Below are 19491 nucleotides of genomic sequence, written 5' to 3'. Positions count from 1 at the left end.
ATTTGATGGGACTATATTACTATTTTTCAGATAACACAGGTTCAATATATGTTTGTTTTTTGTCTCAATTTATGCGACACAAATAGAATTTAGATAAACAATCATACTTTTAATATGTTTTTAGATATTTTAAGTTGTTAACTATTATAATTTATAATTTTTTTTAGTTTTCAAATAATATATATTACTCTCCTTGTACAAATTTGTGTGGCATTGATAGTCAATTATATTTTTAAAATAATTTAAGTTTTTAATTATTGCGATTTATAATACTTTTCTTCTATTTTCTATATATACTGTCCTTTGCCTTGAGCCGAATGTCTATCGGAAACAGCCTCTCTACTTCTTTAGAGGTAGTGGTATGACTGCGTACACTCTACCCTCCCCAGACCCCACGATGTGAGAATGTACTGGGTTTGTTGTTGTATAATACTTTTCTTTTATTCCAATTTAAGTGACATTGATATAGTTTCGAGAGTCAATCAAATATTTTATATCTTTTAAATTTTTTAAGTTGTTAATCATTGTGATTTGTAATATTTTATACGTATTTTTTTGAAATATATAACAGATTAATTTTTTTTAGATATTTTAAACTGTTAATTATCGTAATTTATAATTTTTTTTATGTAATTTTCAAATAATATATGTTACTCTCTTTGTTCAAAAATTTGTGGCATTGATAGTCAATTACGTTTTTTAAATAATTTAAGTTTTTTAATTATTGTGATTTATAAAACTTTTCTTTATATTTCAATTTAAGTGGCATAATGCTTAGACCATAATAATTAATTAGATGTGATATAGTAAAATCACGATTGAAATATCAAAGCAAATATGTCTTAAATGGCTCACAACAACTAATTAGAAGTGATATAACAAAATTACTATAAAAAATACTTGTGAAAAATTAATTAAGGGGACCTCATATAAGATATGAAGTTAATTTAAAATATTAAGAGTTAACTCGTCATTTTATATCAATTTTACTTTTATATATATATATTATTTAGATGACTTCTAATAATTAATTAGGATGATATTTAGTAAAATTATAATTAAAGAAGCTGAAACATGCATATCATAAATGTATATTTTATTTTTTGTTAAATAACTTATAATAATTAATTAGATGTGATATAGTAAAATAATGAAGCAAGCAGGTGAAGCAGACAGTCGACGGAGCGCTGCTTCAGCCGGCCAACTCACTTTTATATAATAAGAGAAAAGAGAATATATTCCCTCCGTCCCAAATTGAGATAACACATTAATTAAGAAATATAATTAATAACATAACTAGTTTATCATAGTGCCCTTATTAAATGATGTTTACATTTTAATTTGAAAAAAAAATAATTAATGCAAAGGGTAAAAAATGAAAAAAAATGTTCGTCTTTTCTTGATTAATGAAAAGGGATAAATAAAATGAAAAATCAAATTAGAAAATTTGAGACGAAGGGAGTATATATTAAAAAAGAATTCTTAATCGGTCACGCATTAAAGTTCATTCCTTTTGATATTAAAAAGTGGTTTACCACCAATTACAATTAATAAGAGACTGCAACATTTACTATTTGTATACTTCATTCTTGGAAGTTGAAAGTAGCACGAGATTCAAAATACACATCCAAAAATACTAAGTACGGTTGTGGAGTGTTTTAAAAAGTTACTACAAAATTGCATTATCTGAACGAACTCTTCATTTCCATCTTTTCAAGAATTATCCTCGTTTTGTTCCAATTTCGATAGCATTTCTGAAATGTTAATGTCCAGATCATGTTTCTACCATCACAACAAAAAAGAGAGAGCATCAGAAACAGAGTAAGGACAATTTTGATCTTTCCAGCTTGCAACAGAAGAAAATAATTCCATATAGATGCCTTGTTACATGTTCTTACTGTTCCACTTTTTATCCAAAAAAAAAAAAAAATCATCCACCCCAAATGATTACAAGGATTATTACCTCAACATAGAAGCCAAACAGCTAACAGTCCCTATAAGAAGGGCACAAAAAAAGAGGAAGAGCATTCCTAAAGAGCTTATTGGTTTTAGATGAACTAGTGTGTCAATTAGAAATGCCGTCTAATGATTAATAGCTTGCCGGCGTTTCTTTTGCTTCACTTGCTTGTATAGCTTTTGTCCAGTTTGATGGGGATCATCTTGTTGCCCCCCGCTGATAAAGTCCTAGCTCTTGAAATATGTCCACCTTCCTTTGGCCAGAGTAATACTAGAATGAGGAAAAGATGTGGAAATCCTAGATGTCAATGTTGGGGAGAACATCAATAGAGACAACGTGAATGTCTTCGTTTTTATGCAAAACAAACCTAGAGCAGGAATGTCCAACATAGTAGTCTCATAGAGGTGAGGTACCTTTGAGTTGCCAGTTTCCTTTAATAGGCTCGCGACAAGTTGCTTTGAACTCAAACTATACCCAAAACCGCTACTTGCAATATAGGAAAGGCTAAGATCTTAAATGCCAAATGCAGGGTAATCTGACACAAAAGTCATTCGCATTTGTCCTTCAACTACTTATTTCAGGCTTCTTTTTAAAGGTGCAGGATGAATGCTTAGGTAACACATACAACAAAAGATGATAGGGAGGAATCAGCTGCTCCAGTAATAACAGCACCCCTGCTTCTGATCTCCTGGAGATAATTCAATGCTTCTTCTGTGATGATCTCACCAGGAATTAGCACTGGAATACCAGGTGGATAAGGACATACAAGCTCTCCACAAATTTCACCGATGCTATCTCTTATGCTAACTTTACACTTTGAAGCAAAGAAGGCCTCCCTTGGGCTCATGCTAATTCTAACATCATCAAAGCATACAAAACGATTCACATTTTCGCCTTCATCTTTGACAGGTTGATGAAAGTGAGAAGTTTGTGATAGATGCATTAGACCATCTACAAGCCGAAGGATATGATCTCTTTGAGTCCCTAAGTTAAAAGCCAAAGTAAAAGATTTGGTCCCAACAAGTTCACAAACAACACCAAAATCATTGCACAATATATCATCTGCTTCAAAACCTGAAAGACCTAACTGCCATACACCAACGGTGAGTCGCAATGGGTCGATATGAACAGAACTAGAGAAACTTGGATACTCAAAGACTGAGATTCCGGGAATTTTACTAATCAAGCTTCTTGCTTCCAGAGCCAAGTCTATTGCTTTGTCAAAAATATCCTCTCTATTTTCACTTAGTTGGGCCCTGGTGGCATCCAGAGATGCTAATAGCAGATAACTAGGGCTACTACTTTGAAGCATTTGCAGGCTTCTGCTGATTCTTTCTCTATCTACAAGATTTCCTTGCATGTGCAACATTGATGATTGTGTAAGCGCACACAAAACTTTGTGAGTAGACTGTACAGAAAGATCAGCTCCCTGGCTGAGGGATGAGCTAGGCAGCTCCTGATGAAATCCTAAATGGGCCCCATGAGCCTCATCGACAATTACGGGGATATTATAAGAATGACAAATAAGACAAATCTCACCCAAGTTGCTGCATATACCATGATAGGTAGGGGACACAACCAAAATGGCAGCTGCTTTTCGGCCCTCCATTTCTAGCTCTTTTATTGTGTCATTCACCTACATAACAAGAACTTCACCATTTCACGGATATAAGACGAATAGTCTTTTAAATACTTCCATAAATATATCACTAGCTTGCATAATTTTACACTTAAATATCTTTCCACCTATGCATTCAAGATAATTAAATTCTTAGAGAAAGGCAACTTCGAGAAAGATGCATCTCATGATGTCGTACTTGCCTGTGATGGAGTGATGCCACAAGCAACATCCCACTTGAAATCATATTCAGGGACGATGTACTTTGGAAGTGCACCAGACAGTACCATGGAAGATATGGCTGAGATATGAGAATTCCGTGGGAGAATAAGAGTATCACCAGGTGAACAAGTAGCCATAATGGCTGCCTGAATTCCACATGTACTACCGCCAACAAGGAACCATGTTTCCGATGCTCCAAAAAGTCTTGCCGCTCGTTTTTGTGCTTCTAAAATGGGGCCTTCTGGTGCAAAGAGATTGTCAAGTTCCGGAAGCTCAGGCAAATCATGAAGAAACGGTTTTGCACCAATGAGCTGAGTCAACGATGATGGTGCTGCTTGTCCTCTGTTATGGCCAGGAAAATGGAAACTTGCAGCATTTTCTTCAGCTGAAGCTTTTAAAGCACTAACAAGTGGAGGAATCTCATTTTGACTGACAGCAGCACTTGGAACACAAGAAATTTCTGTTAAAGGAACTCCATTATATCCTGCAAAGCTTGTATAGTTCTTGTTTTTCCCGAGCAATATGTCATTCCTTTCCTGCAATATGGCATATCCACGAAAAACGTTGAAAAGAGGTTATGGTGATGAATGGTATATAACCAAATGAGCCGTTCACACAATCACGGCAACAATCCCTTTTACCAAGCGAGATACAAGAATTTCTAATGAATCAGACATCCAAAAAAATGTCTCTAAAGTGGATGTTGGCTTGTTTGCTCATGCCCCAAAGAAATAACTTTCTAACACGAAAACCTTAAGGGAAAAAACTTGCACGACTGTGAATATTGATAGCTATATTGGTTATAGCATCTTCTTCATTTCAGCTACCTAGAACTTTGTTTGATATTATTTTTTGTGCAAAAAGTTGCTTCGGTAACTAAATAAACCAACAAGCTAATTATCTAAACCAAGCACCTATCCACATCCACAAAATATTTGATTATAATTGTAACAAAGCAAATGCATACAACGTAAAAGCACCATTATACATGCATCATTCATGCATGACTTTCTCTCTATCAAATGCTGCAATGAAATAAAACAAAGTTATGGCTGGATCCTCCTCTTGTTTTATCAACCTTGATTTAGCCAACAAAACTAAACCTCTAGCTGATACGAACAATGTTACTGTTCATTCTTCAATTTGAAAAATACAGAATCTGTAGGTACCAATACCAACAGTAAAATAATAAGAATCTCTCTAAATGAAATGATATGTTTATTTATATATCAAAATTCTATGCAATATGAACCCATCAACTGAAATGCAAAATTGAAAATCTCAACCTACATTTTACCCAATGAAAGAAAATGCTAACAGAAAGAAACATCAAAATTGAAACATAACAAGAACCCAGGTCCTGATGGATATTTTTTCTTTTTTGAGATTATTGGGCCTTAAGTGTGTAATGCTGTGCAGGAATTTTTCCCAACTGGTACGCCATTGAAACAGGTCAATGCAACTTTGATTACTTTAATCCCAAAAACTGATTGATCTGAAGATGCAAGTCAATCTAGACCAATCTCTTGTTGTAATACCATTAATAAATGCATTTCAAAAATACTATGCACTAGATTAAAGGATGTTTTGCATAGCTTGGTTGAGGATACTCAAGCTGCATCTGTGACAGGAAGATATTTGGCTCAAAATGTGTTGATTTGCCATGATTTATACAACTCCGAGCTGTTTGATAAAAATTGTTTGGTGGAAGGCATATGACATGGTCCAATGGGACTTTAGCCAACTTATTATGGAATGTGTCACTACAACAAGCTTTTCAGTCAAAGTAAATGGAGAAAGTTGTGGATACTTTGAAGGGAGGAGGAGTTTGAGACAAGGTGATCCAATATCTCCCTTGTTATTTGTGCTTGTGATGGAATATTTCTCAAGAATACTAACAAGGAAGAGCAAAATTACCAGATTTTAGGTATCATCCTATGTGCAAGAAACAGAAACTCACTCATGTTACCTATGCAGATGACCTTATGATCTTTATGCAAAGGTATTAAACAATCTGTATGTAGGGTCATGGAAGCATTAAGATATTTTTCTGAAACTACTGGACTGTCTGCAAATCAGGAGAAGTCCATCATGTTTGTTGCTGATGTTTCTGAGAGGATACAGGCTGCATTATTGTGGATTACTGGATTCAAACTTAGAGCACTGCCTGTTAGGTATATTGGATTGCCATTATCTCACAAGATGCGGACTAAATGTGATTCCTACCAGTTACGTCAGAGAATTACTATGAAGTTGAAGGTACTGCACTAGGCACTTATCATATGCAGGCAAGGCTGCAGGTAATAAATCCTGTTATTTTTTCACTACAAAACTTTTGGGGAGCAGTGTTGTTGTTACCTCAAAGTGTTATTAAGGCTGTGGAGAAGGAATGTAGAAGATTTCTTTGGGGTGAGAACTGATGATAAGAGAAAGATCTCTTTGGTCAAGTGGGAGGCAGTATATCACCATAATACAAAGGGTGGACTGAACATTAAAAGCTGTAAACATGGAATATAGTTGCAGCAGGCAAAATGATCTGCTGGTTACAGCATGATAAGGAGCAACTATGGGTTAAATGGGTGCACAGTCTATATATGAACGAAGGAGAAGATCTATGGGTACACCAGGTGCCAAAGGATTGCAGTTGGTATTGGAAACAGTTGAACATGTTGAAATTGTGCAAGCAAGACTCGTATAGTCAAGGTGCTTATAATCTTACAGCAACAACAAAGTATCCAATAGCAAGAGGGTACATTGATTTAACAGGAAATAGACCTGCGATGAGAGGCTCTGAGCTGATATGGTGCAAACTACTACCAAAACACAGGTTCTTGTTATGGGTGGCTATGCAGAAGAAACTTCTTACAAGGGAAAGGCTCCAGAGGATGGGTGTTCAGTGTGATCACAATTCTTGTGTGCTGTGTGACCAGGACCAGTTTGAGACTTCTTCTCACCTGTTTGTTCAATGTGAAGCTGTATGTGCATTGTGGAGAAGAATAGAAAGCTGGATAGAAACTGCATAGGGGCTCAGAGACGTCCAACTGACCATAAAGTGGATCAGACAGAAGCTATGGCCAAGGTTCAAGAAGGAGATTGTGGTAGCTAGTTATGGTGCAGTTTTATACAATGTCTGGCAAGCTAGAAATGGTAAGATATTTCGAGGACAAGCTGTGAATATTGGGTTTTTGGTTCAACTAATTCAAGCTGCAGTTAAGGAAAGAGTCGACATGTATAGAGGAGCAAAAACTGCTAGGAAATGTGTTAGTTATATTGATAGGATTTGTATGTAGGATGTGTTTGTAGTTGGTTTGGAGACTTGGGCTAGCTAGATCTTCTGGCAACCAAGGGGTCTTTTCTATGTACTCAAATTTTGTTGGTATGGTAATATTTACATTTTATTGCAAAAAAGAAAAAAAAATGAATGTCAAAATCCCTAACTATGTATGTTATTTCTTAGCTCCAACCAAGATGACATATGTTATTTAACTTAAAATTTAAAGAGATGAGGCCAAAGGCTTAATTACCTTTATGATCAAAGATATTGCATATTTCCAAAAAGGGTCAACCTAAGCTTAATTAATTTGGATGCCATTCTTCAACAAAAATCAGCTATACTTGCTGAGAGACCTTGGTATCACTCTGCTCAACCGCACATTTCCATATTCCAGTGGCTGCAAGGGCTGAAATGCAGAAAAATTATGGGACGTAGATTCGGAAGAAGAGTTGTAAACTTCAAAAATCTTCCGATTAAACTCCTTATGCCTTCCTCTTTCTCCAACATTACTTAGATCTTCCTCAAAACAATCCCCTCTGCTTCCAAGATTGACATAAAAAAGAGTTTTGGAGTCTCTGTACTGCTTTGAAGTTGAAAAGGTCCAAACCCTTAACATGGAGGGCAAGAAGAAGAAGGAGAAGAGAGGTGGGCTGTTAATGGCTAAACCATGTAAATTTCTATGGCCCACATAATTAATTTATTTATTGGTTTAATAATAGTAAAATAAGTTAAATCCTTAATCTATATGGAGAGTTACCTAGTAGGATAATTACTGACTCCTAATAGTATTGTATCCACAATTATTGACTCCTAATAGGATAATGATTGTATCCGCCAATCACGTTGATGGAACGTGAAAACATAACCGACTATTCCCATTATAAAAGGGGTCCTCTCTGCCAAAAAAAGAATAAGCTCCATTACAATTATTCTGAAAGTAAGGTAAAGAGAGAGAAACAATTCAGTGCTTCTGCTATTACGCTTTTGCTTCTGCTAAAACCATGGAGAATTCAGGTAAGTAATTCTTTATTGAAATACTGTTATTATGTGTATGTGAAAATCATTAAGTTCAATGTTCCTGAATAATACAAAGGGTTATGGATAGGATTGTTTATGTATAAGATTGTTTAAGTTTATATAATCTGTTTTATGTTTACATGTGGTATCAAAGACAGATTTTCGGAACAAATGATTTTCCATTAAAATTAATGTTTCTTCAGATCTTGTAAATTTTAATTATGTTTGTTAGAAATTTCACAATTATTGAATAACGAAATTTGAAATATTGATATTATTATAATTGATTCTATTTAAAATAACATGAGTTTAATCTTTGTTATTTTAAATATTAAAGAAACAACTTTTTGTTGTTAGAACGTTGTAGTATGCAATAATAAAATTTATTGTTTCTTAATATAACTTGGAATCATATATGTAAGATTCGTTAATCACTAAAGTGGTTGAATCTTTATGAAATTAATTTCAAAATAAAGGTTAAAGTTTAAATTAATTATCCATTAATCTTGATGCTTATAATTGATCTAATAATTATGGGTAAATTAATTTTTTGGTCATAAGACATTTGTGGATCATTCAAAGGTTGATTGTTTGTCCGTATGACCAATAAATATTAAAGAGATAATTTTGATGTATCGTTAGTTTTATTTATTTATCCAAAGATAATAAATATTATTAATTGATGCATTAAACATTATCAATTTGTGTTAAATATAGCATCATTATGTTTAAAATTGTATTTTGATGTTTCGCCCAAAGGAGAACATCAATATACATTTAAGTAAATTATTTCTGAATTTGATAATGTGTTTAAACTCGTAACTCAAAGTATTAACAAATGAGCATGTTCTACTTGCAGCACTTGCCCTTCATTCGCACTCTGCCTCTGTTACGACTTTTAATGGACTTAACTTTTCAGATTGGTGCAAACAGATCAAATTCCATCTTGGGGTTTTAGATCTTGATGTTGCACTTTACTTTGAAAAGCCAACTGCTATTACTGAAGCTAGCAGTGATGAAGAAAAGTTCTATTATAAGCACTGGGATCGGTCTAACAGATTAGGCCCAATGTTCATACGAATGAATATTGCGGACAACATTAAGACTATTCTTCCCAAAACTGAAAGTGCAAAAGAACTTCTGAAATTTGTGGAAGAGTCTTCCCAAACTGCTGATAAGTCTCTTGCTGGGACACTAATGGGTACTTTGACAACCATGAAGTTTGATGGTTCACGTACTATGCATGAGCATGTCATTGAAATGACAAACATAGCAGCAAGACTTAAGTCATTGGGAATGGAAGTGGAACAGAATTTCCTTATGCAGTTCATTATCAACTCATTATCGTCTGAGTATGGTCCTTTCTAAATGAACTACAACACCATGAAAGACAAATGGAACGTGCATGAATTGCATGGTATGTTGGTTCAAGAGAAAACGAGGCTAAAGAATCAAGGAACCCACTCCATTAATTATGTAAATCATCAAGGAGCTGAAAAGAAAGGAAAGAAGCATGATAAGGGACAGCAGAAGCAACTTAATGTTAATCAGTCCTCATCTCAAGTACATAAGAAAGGAAACAAGAATGGAAAATGTCATTTTTGTGGAAAATCTAGATACTTTCAGAAAGATTGCCTAAAACGTAAGGCATGGTTTGAAAAGAAAGGTAAGCCTTGTGCTTTTACATGTCTCGAATCAAACTTACCTGAAGTTCCTTATAATACTTGGTGGATTGACTCTGGTTGTACTGTTCATGTTTCTAATACTATGCAGGGATTCCTTACAATCCAAACCATAAACAAGAATGAAAGAGTTGTTTATATGGGGAATAGAGTGAAGGCTCCAGTTGAAGCTGTCGGGACTTATCGTCTGATTCTCGATACTGGACGTCACTTAGATTTAGTTGAAACTTTTTATGTTCCTTCTCTTTCGAGAAATTTAGTTTCATTGTCTAAGTTGGATAAGACTGGATATTTCTTTAATTTTGGTAATGGATGTTTTAGTTTGTTTAAGGATAATTATCTCATCGGTACTGGTACTCTTTGTGATAATTTATACAAATTGAATCTTGATAATCTGTTTGCCGAAACACTCCTAACTTTGCATCATAATGTTGGAACCAAACGAAGTTTCGTGAATGAACAATCTGCTTACTTGTGGCATAAACGTTTAGGTAACATATCTAAAGAAAGGCTGGAAAGATTAATTAAGAATGAAATTCTTCCAGATTTAGCTTTTACTGACCTTAATATTTGTGTTGATTGTATTAAAGGAAAACAAACAAAACACACAAAGAAAGGAGCCACAAGAAGAACACAGCTTCTTGAAATTATACACATTGATATATGTGGTCCTTTTGATATCACATCTTTCAATAAAAAAAATTATTTTATCACTTTCATTGATGACTTTTCACGTTATGGCAATATCTATTTGTTGCATAAAAAATCTTAAGCGGTTAATACCTTAGAGGTATTTATTACTAAGACAACTAGATAGAAAGGTGAAAATAATCAGGTCTAATAGAGATGGTGAATATTATGGAAGATATGATGAAAGTGGACAACACCCAGGTCCATTTGCTAAATTCCTCGAAAAGCGTGGCATATGTGCTCAATACACAATGTCTGGTACACCATAACAAAATGGTGTGGCAGAAAGGCGTAATCGTACATTAATGGATATGGTTAGGAGTATGTTAAGTAATTCATCTTTACCTCCTTCTTTATGGATGTATGCTTTAAGGACTGCCGTTTACTTGCTAAATAGGGTTCCCAGTAAAGTAGTCCCAAAGACACCTTTTGAACTGTGGACTGGTAGGAAACCTAGTTTGAGGCACCTGCATGTTTGGGGTTGCCCGGCAGAAGTTAGAGTTTATAATCCACAAGAAAAGAAATTGAATTAAAGAACAATCAGTGGTTTCTTCATTGATTATCCAGAAAAATCAAAGGGGTATAGATTTTACTGTCCTAATCATAGTACAAGAATAGTTGAAACTGGAAACGCTAGACTCATTGAGAATGGCGAAGTTAGTGGGAGTGAAGAACCACATAATGAGTAAATTAAAGAAGTTAGAGTACGAATTCCTCTACCCTGTACTTTTTTAAAATTTGTTGTTCCTGAAGATGTTGTACAACAAAGTAATCAACAAGAACAACAAATTAATATTCCTACTAACGAAGCCATAATTGATGAACCTGTAGTAGATGAACCACAAGAAGTAGCATCAAGAAGATCTCAAAGACAAAGGAGATCTGCTATTTCTGATGATTATTTGGTATATCTACATGAGTCAAAAACTGACTTGAGAATTGATGATGATCCAGTTTTATTTTCACAAGCCATTGAAAGCAATAATTCTGATAAATGGATAAATGCTATGAAAGATGAGTTAAAATCTATGGAAGAGAATAAAGTTTGGGACCTTGTTGAATTACCCGAAGGTTGCAAAAGAGTTGGGTGTACATGGTCTTTAAGACCAAACGTGACTCAACTGGCAACATCAAACGTCACAAGGCCAGACTTGTTGCCAAAGGTTTCACTCAAAAAGATGGCATTGACTATAAAGAGACGTTTTCACCTGTCTCTAGAAAAGATTCACTCAGAATTATAATTGCCTTGATAGCTCATTATGACTTAGAGCTACATCAAATGGATGTGAAAACGACTTTTCTAAACGAAAATTTGGAGAAAGAAGTTTATATGAATCAATCTGAGGGGTTTTTTATTAAAGGAAAGGAACACATGGTGTGTAAACTTAAGAAGTCAATATAAGGACTTAAACAAGCTTTCCGACAATGGTATCTTAGGTTTAATGAAACGATGTCACCTTTGGATTTAAAGAAAATATTGTTGATCAGTGTATATATCTGAAGGTCAGTAGGAGTAAGTTTATTATGTTAGTCTTGTATGTTGATGACATCTTGCTGGCTACTAATGATCTTGGTTTGTTACATGATACCAAGAAATATCTCTCTAACAACTTTGAAATGAAAGATATGGGTGAGACATCCTATGTGATTGGAATAGAAATATTTCGAGATAGATCACAAGGATTGTTGGGATTGTCTCAGAAAACCTATATTAATAAAGTATTAGAGAGATTTAGAATGGAAAAATGCTCATCAATTCCCGTTCCAATTCAAAAAGGAGATAAGTTTAGTCTCAATCAATGTCCAAAGAATGACTTGAAACGAAAGCAAATGAAAGATATTCCTTATGCATCAATAGTTGGGAGTCTTATGCATGCCCAAATATGTACAAGACCAGACATTAGTTTTGCCGTTGGAATGTTGGGTCGATATCAAAATAATCCTGGAATGGATCACTGGAAGGCTACAAAAAAAGTATTATGATACTTACAAGGAACGAAAGATCATATGCTCACTTATAGAAGATCTGATCATCTAGATGTGGTTATGCTGGTTGTGTGGATACAAGAAAATCCACATTTGGATATTTGTTTCTGTTAGGTGGAGGAGCAATATCATGGAAGAGTGCGAAGCAGTCTGTTATAGATGCATCCACTATGGAAGCCGAGTTTGTGGCATGCTTTGAGGCCACAGTCCACGCTAATTTGCTGTGGAATTTTATTTCAGGACTTGGACTAGTCGACAATATAGCCAGACCGCTGAAAATTTATTGTGATAATACCGCCGCAGTTTTCTTCTCTAAAAAACGATAAGTATTCAAAAGGTGCTAAGCATATGGAATTGAAATACTTTTCGGTTAAAGAAGAAGTCCAGAAACATAAAGTGTCAATTGAACATATTAGCACTAAGCTTATGATTGCTGATCCTTTGACGAAAGGATTACCGCCCAAAACATTTATTGAACATGTTGAAAGGATGGGTCTTATTAATAACAATGAATGATTTTATGTAAAGACTTTATTATGTTTATGAAATTGACACTTTGAGCTCAAATTATATATGTTTCTGTTGTTACCTGTTTTCTCTTGTATACATACTATTGTGAATAATGATGACAGGTTCTGACTTAGATAAAGGATTCTAAGTATTATCGTTGGACCCATTATGTATTTGAAAGGTTATGTTAGGTAATAGACTAATATTGTAGTACATAGAAGGAACTATGTCAAGTAAAGGGACGTACAACCGCCATGACTCATTTTAGTTGATTTATTTAACGATGACAAATGATGTTGGATTTAACGTTAATAGTGCACATGATTGACGTACCTATTAAACCATTAAATTAACACTGTGTGTCAAGTGGGAGAATGTAAATTTCTATGGACCACATAATTAATTTATTTATTGGCTTAATAATAATTGAATAAGTTAAATCCTTAATCTATATGGAAAGTTACCTAGTAGGATAATTACTGACTCCTAGTAGGATTGTATTCACAATTACTGACTCCTAGTAGGATAATGATTGTATCCACCAATCACGTTGATGGAACGTGAAAACATAACTGACTATTCCCATTATAAAAAGGGGTCTTCTCTCTGCCAAAAGAAGAATAAGCTCCATCACAATTATTCTGAAAGTAAGATAAACAGAGAGAAACAATTCAGTGCTTCTGCTATTACGCTTTTGCTTTCGCTAAAACCATGAAGAATTCAGGTAAGTAATTCTTTATTGAATTACTGTTATTATGTGTATGTGAAAATCATTAAGTTCAACGTTCCTGAATAATACAAAGGATTATGGATAGGATTGTTTATGTATAAGATTGTTTAAGTTTATATAATCTGTTTTATGCTTACAAACCAGACTACAAAAAAGTCTATGTTACTTTTAGCAATCCATTGTCTATATCGCCTGAACTTTTCCCTATCCAAATGATCCAAGAGGAAAAGAAGATTATGAGCATGAAGTCCAAGTGCAGCATTGTTAAGGAGGATGAACCTAAGAAGATGCATTGGCTTGACAAGAAAAAAGATGGAAGGAATAGGTCAGAGACGAGATTCAGCCGTGGCCACGACCGCGGTAGAGAACGTTCAGATGTTAGCCACACCATGGTGGAGAACGTCAGGATGTTGGTGCTGCAGTGGCAAAGTTCTCTTGGTGCAGTATGAGTTCTAATGCTTCTCGGTAAAAGTATGAGTTCTTATGCTTCTCGGTAAATCTATCTTTTTTGCTGCGTCTGGCAAGAGCATCTTTTTCTTTGGAATAATTGAATTTATATGCTTTCGCCATTATGTTTACTACAGTTATGATGTATTCAACTCCGGAAGTTGCTAGTTTAATTCAAAAATGTAATGTGGAGTTCAACAAAAAACTAAATCAGTTATACTTTCCAAAATTTTCCATTGCTAAGTTATATTATCATACCTAGCATTCTAGAACAGAACAGCAACAGGAAACTAGAACAGGCATACTATCACTCTATTGTTTAACCCTTTAGCTTCATGTCTTGGCTTTTCTGGCCGGACCAGCTACACAGGGGACATAGAGAAATTCAAACTATTTGCTAGTAATAGAAAGAACAGATAGAAGTTGGAAAAACCCACTTGGGAAATGCAAGGTGTTAGTCTTGTACAAGGCCTGAAACTCCAGTTGTTGCCGAAATACCCAAGAGAACTCTGCCATCAAATGTAATAAATAAGCAATGCAAATTTTCCATTATTGTTCTTGTTAATTTTGGTATTCGCATAAGCAATCAAATTCCGATTCAATTGCTCATATCCACATAAGCAATGAATTTGGAAGGAAATTATAATAAAGGAAAAGTGTTAGAAGTATGAACAAATAAATTTTCAGAGAACCAAAATACATACAGTTGAGGGAAAGCCCATGACGGAATTCAAAGAAACAGCCATAGACTTCCTCTTTATTGTGTGTGGTTTCTGCTCAAAAAGAGTTTAAGGACAAGGTAAACTTTCTGGGTGGGGAAGTTTTACTGGAGAGAAAATTTGACACCAGCGCGTTCTGTGAGGACGCTATGTTGTCTTCAGGTTCAAAAAATGACTGGTGCTGATAGAGGGTAATTATATTTATCTATATCATTACCAAAAACAATTATATTCTAATTCTAGGCTTGGAAGCAGAGGCGGTCCTCCGTGATTAATTATTATATATTATTTAGGTATTAAAAAATTAATAATATTTAATAAAAATATAACATGTCTGTTTCAGTTGCTTTAACTATAATTTTACTATTTCATTCGTTATTTAAGTATTAATTCATAATTTTACTATATCACCCCTAATTAATTATTATATGTCATTTAAGTATAAAATGCACATTTATGTTATATCTGTTTCAGTTGCTTCGATCGTAATTTTATTATTTCATCTCTAATCAATTACTATAATATATTTAAGTATTAAAAAAATTAATAATATTTAATAAAAAAGATAAAATACCAAAAAAATGATAAAGAAACTATTCAAGTTTTAAATTAATTTGGCATCTTATATAAGGCTTGTATAAATTTTTTTCACAACTATTTTTTATATTAATTTTGTTATACCACTTCTAATAAGTTATTTCCTAATTGATTATTATATATCATTTACGTATTAAAAAATTAATGATATTTGGTAAAAAAAAAAAATAGACATTTATGACATGTTTGTTTCAGTTGTTTCAACCGTAATTTTAATATTTTATCCCTAATTAATTATTATGAGTCATCTAAATATTAAAAAAATATTTAATAAAAAAATAAAATAAACAAAAAAAAGATAAATTAATTATTGATGTTTTAAATTAACTTGACATCTTATATGAGGCCCGCTTAATTTTTTTTACAACTATTTTTTATAGTAATTTTATTGTATCACTTCTAATAAGTTGTTATGAGTCATTTAAGACATGTCTATTTCGGGACTTGAATCGTGATAATTGATTGACTCTCGAAATTATATCTGTATCACTTAAATTAAAATAGAAGAAAAAGTATTATAAATTTCAGTAATTAAAAACTTAAATTATTCTAAAAATATATTAGACTATCAATGTCAAGGAGAGTATTATAAAATATAATGGCTAACAATTTAAAATAGTAAATTATAATGTCAAAAAACTATTATAAATTACAATAGCTAATAATTTAAAATATCTAAAAAATAATTAATTATCAAAATTTTATTTGTATCATATAAATTGAGACTAAAAAATAATATATATTGGGTCCGTACTAGCACGGCCTTCAATATCTAGTTTATCTATATGTCAGCTATATTGGTTTCTCATTATCAAACCTAAACCCACCCACCCACCCACCCACCCCCCCGGCCAAAAAAAAAAGAAAGAGAAACTACTTGATTGTTTACGCACTCTAATTTATAGGTGTGATCTATTACTCATTTATCTAGACTTAATATCATTTTTACCCATTCCCATAAGCCGTCCTCATTCTCCCAAGCCTAATATAAAAGAAGCACCCTCCAATCTCGAAGCTTCAAGGATGACACAAATATTTTATTCGTTTCAGATGCCATCACAAGAAGAATTCTGTTCAAACCTTCAAAGAAAAAAGTAGATGCCGTCAAAGAAAAGAAAGTTGATAGATATTTACTGAAAATTACATGAAATGGTACCAGATAAAGGACGACTTTATTTTTTTTTGGCCTTTCGTAAAAGAAAAAAAATTTAAAACTATCCTTCTTTTCTTTCTTTTTATTTATAGGGCAAGTACTTTTTTGCCTTTATAAGCTCACATAATTTTATATTCTTCATGTCTATTTGTCACTCAATTTCTATTTTTTTGTTTTTTATTTTTCTTTTTTTTCCTTTTTTTATTTTAATTTTTTCGTATCTCGAGCCGGGAGTCTATCGAAAACAGTTTTTCTACTTCTTTAGAGGTAGAGGTATGGACTGCGTACATTTTACCCTCTCCAGACCTCACTATGTGGAAATACACTGGGTTTGTTGTTGTTGTTGTTGTTTTATTTTGATTTTATTTTTTTCTTTTTTCTTTTAATTTGTTTTTCTCAATTTGTATTTTTAAATTCTTTTCTTTTTTTCTTCTCTTATTTTTCTCAAATATTATTTACTTTTTATTTATCTCTTTTTTTAAAAAAAGTTCATTGTGTCAATTTTTATTTTTTCTTTTCTCCTTCTATTTTTTTTATTTGTTTTCAATTTTTATTTTATTTTATTTTTTTCTTCTCATTTTTATTATTTTAACCTTTATTTTTTTCTTCATTTTTTTCCTCGATCTTTATTTTTTCCTCTTTCTTTTCTTTTTGCTCGACTCCTATTATTCTTTGTTAATGAACAAAAAATTGGATAATTCGCAAAGAGTTTCTTTTTCCTTTGACATGGAAGTAATTCTTTCAGTAGGAGAGCGACTACTGCAGTCACATCCTGTCTTCTCTTCTATCTCCTCGTCGTTCAGTCAGTGATCTAGTGGCATTCTATCTTGAAGCGAATGCAGCGTAAGGTCGAACTTAAGGGCATGAAAGTTCTTGGATTAAGTCTTGCCTTTAAGACAAGAGTTATAGAACATCTCATAAATGTAGATACAATGTGGTAGTGTCAACTCTTGCCTATGAGGCATAAGTTATTGTTTGAAAGTCCTTGCACTATATAAGTTTTGCCTCTAAGGCAAGTGTTATAGAGCATCCCATAAGTTAAGACATAATATGGTAGTGTCAAATCTTGCCCATGGAGCATAACTTGTTGTTTAAAATTCCTTAGCCTAAGTGTTGCCTCTAAGGCCAAAGTTATTGATCATCTCATAAATTAAGACACAATGTGGTAGTGTCAACTCTTACCCATGGGGAGTAACTTCTAGTTTGAAAGTTTATGTGTTAATTCTTGCCTCTAAAGCAGGAGCTATAAAACATTTCATAAATCAAGACACGATGTGGTAGTGTCAATTTTTGCTCGCGAGGCATAACTTGTTGCTTTGATGGGCTAAGTCTTGTCTCTAAGGCAAGAGTTATAGAGCATCTTATAAATTCAGACACAATGTGATAGTGTCAACTCTTGTCTATGAGGCATAATTTGTTGTTTGAAAGACCTTTGGGCTAAGTTTTGTCTCTAAGGCAAGAGTAATAGAGTATCTCATAAATTAAGACACAATATGGTAGCATCAACTCTTGCCTATGGGGCATAATTTATTGTTTGAAAGTATTTCAGCTAAGTCTTGCCTCTAAGGTAAGAGTTATAAAGCATCTCATAAACCAAAATATAATCTGGTTTATCAATTCTTGCCCATGGAACATAACTTGTTGTTTGAAAGACCTTTAGTTAAGTCTTTCCTATAAAGCAAGAGTTATAGAATATTTCATAAATCAAAATACAATGTGGTAGTGTCAACTCTTGCCCATGGGGCGTAATTTTTTTTTGGAAGCCTTTGGCCTATATTTTGCCTCTAAGGCTAGAATTATAAAGCATCTAATAAATCAAAACACAATATGGTAGCATCAAATCTTGTCCATGGGGCGTAAATTATTATTTGAAGGTCCTTGGGCTAAGTATAGTCTCTAAAGTAAGAGTTATAGAGCATCTCAAAAATCAAAACACAATAAGGTGGTGTTAGTTCTTGCCCATGGGGCATAACTTATTATTTTAAAACCCTTGGTTTAAGTCCCGCCTCTATGATACTTGGGTAGACTTAATAATTTAGAATATTTTAAATTCTGAGATGATATGGGTTTGATTTTATATATAGTTATGTTGTGGAAAAGTAATGGATCTAGTGGGATGGTATAAAATGGTACTACTAAAGTAGAACAAGTGATGAATGAGAACAAATTTACTAGCTTATATATGTAAAGGCTAATTACGCTATATCCCCACGCGATATAGGGGGCGGAGCTTCTTCTTCTCTTCCTACGCAGTGACAAGTGTTCGAGCGGTTCGCATGTTGACATTGAAGTGGTGAGCTTCCATCCTTTGGAAGGCTTACATTTTATAGTCTCTTTATCTGTGTTATAGACTTATTTTGAACTTGGTATTCGACTATTGTCGAGGGCGTGTCCCGATATGTTCTAGACATCGGATTTGTATAGCTTTATGGATGACTGTCGACTTGGGTGTTGTGGTTAGTTGTTAATATTAATGGATTGATTAGTTTCTTCTTAATCTATAATTGTAGTCTTGTTTTCACTATCTTATTTTATAGTCGGTACTTTTGGATTGATATGATGGTTAGGTTGGGTTAACGGGACAATCTATGGTCCTTGTTAGGATTGAGGTGCCCATACGACAAGGATTGATTTCGAGTTGAGTCAAGTTGGTATCAGAGCCTAGGTTCATAGTCAGTTGGGTATCCATAAAGCTGTATTGAGTAGAGTCTCTTTTATGGATGTATAGTGTGCCACACTTATAAGAGAGATGTTACAAGGCATATAGGAATATTTCCCTTTCTTATGGTTCTATTTTGATCTATAGAGTTTAAGGTCTTGGATCTTTCTGATTTCCATTTTCTCGTCTTTCAAATCATGCCTCCAAGAAGATCTGATGTTCATGCAAAC

General features: G+C 33.5%; 1 protein-coding gene and 1 pseudogene across 1 annotated transcript; one reads left to right on the top strand and one right to left on the bottom strand.

Moving 5' to 3' along the window:
* Positions 1–1488: 1488 nt before the first annotated feature.
* Positions 1489–15050, bottom strand: LOC107877849 (arginine decarboxylase). The gene is made up of 4 exons (XM_016724611.2): positions 14838–15050; positions 14571–14642; positions 3779–4333; positions 1489–3593 (listed from the first exon to the last, which is right to left on the bottom strand). Exons 1-4 carry the CDS (start codon positions 14877–14879, stop codon positions 2568–2570), a joined length of 1695 nt encoding a protein of 564 aa, XP_016580097.1. The 5' UTR covers positions 14880–15050; the 3' UTR covers positions 1489–2567.
* LOC124885636 lies at positions 7496–14155 on the top strand (annotated as a pseudogene).
* Positions 15051–19491: the final 4441 nt, after the last annotated feature.

Source organism: Capsicum annuum, chromosome 7 (genome assembly GCF_002878395.1).
Source record: "Capsicum annuum cultivar UCD-10X-F1 chromosome 7, UCD10Xv1.1, whole genome shotgun sequence".
Lineage (NCBI taxonomy): Eukaryota > Viridiplantae > Streptophyta > Magnoliopsida > Solanales > Solanaceae > Capsicum > Capsicum annuum.
Note: the sequence above shows the minus strand (reverse complement) of the source record. Positions and strands in the feature narration are given on the sequence as shown.

Excerpts from the sequence above, each read along its gene's own strand:
- LOC107877849 (XM_016724611.2), bottom strand. The coding sequence starts at position 14,879 with ATGGCTGTTTCTTTGAATTCCGTCATGGGCTTTCCCTCAACT. Across the intron at positions 14,643-14,837 it reads TCATGGGCTTTCCCTCAACT|AGTTCTCTTGGGTATTTCGG; the intron begins GTATGTATTTTG and ends ATTTGATGGCAG. Across the intron at positions 3,594-3,778 it reads GTGGCATCACTCCATCACAG|GTGAATGACACAATAAAAGA; the intron begins GCAAGTACGACA and ends CTTGTTATGTAG.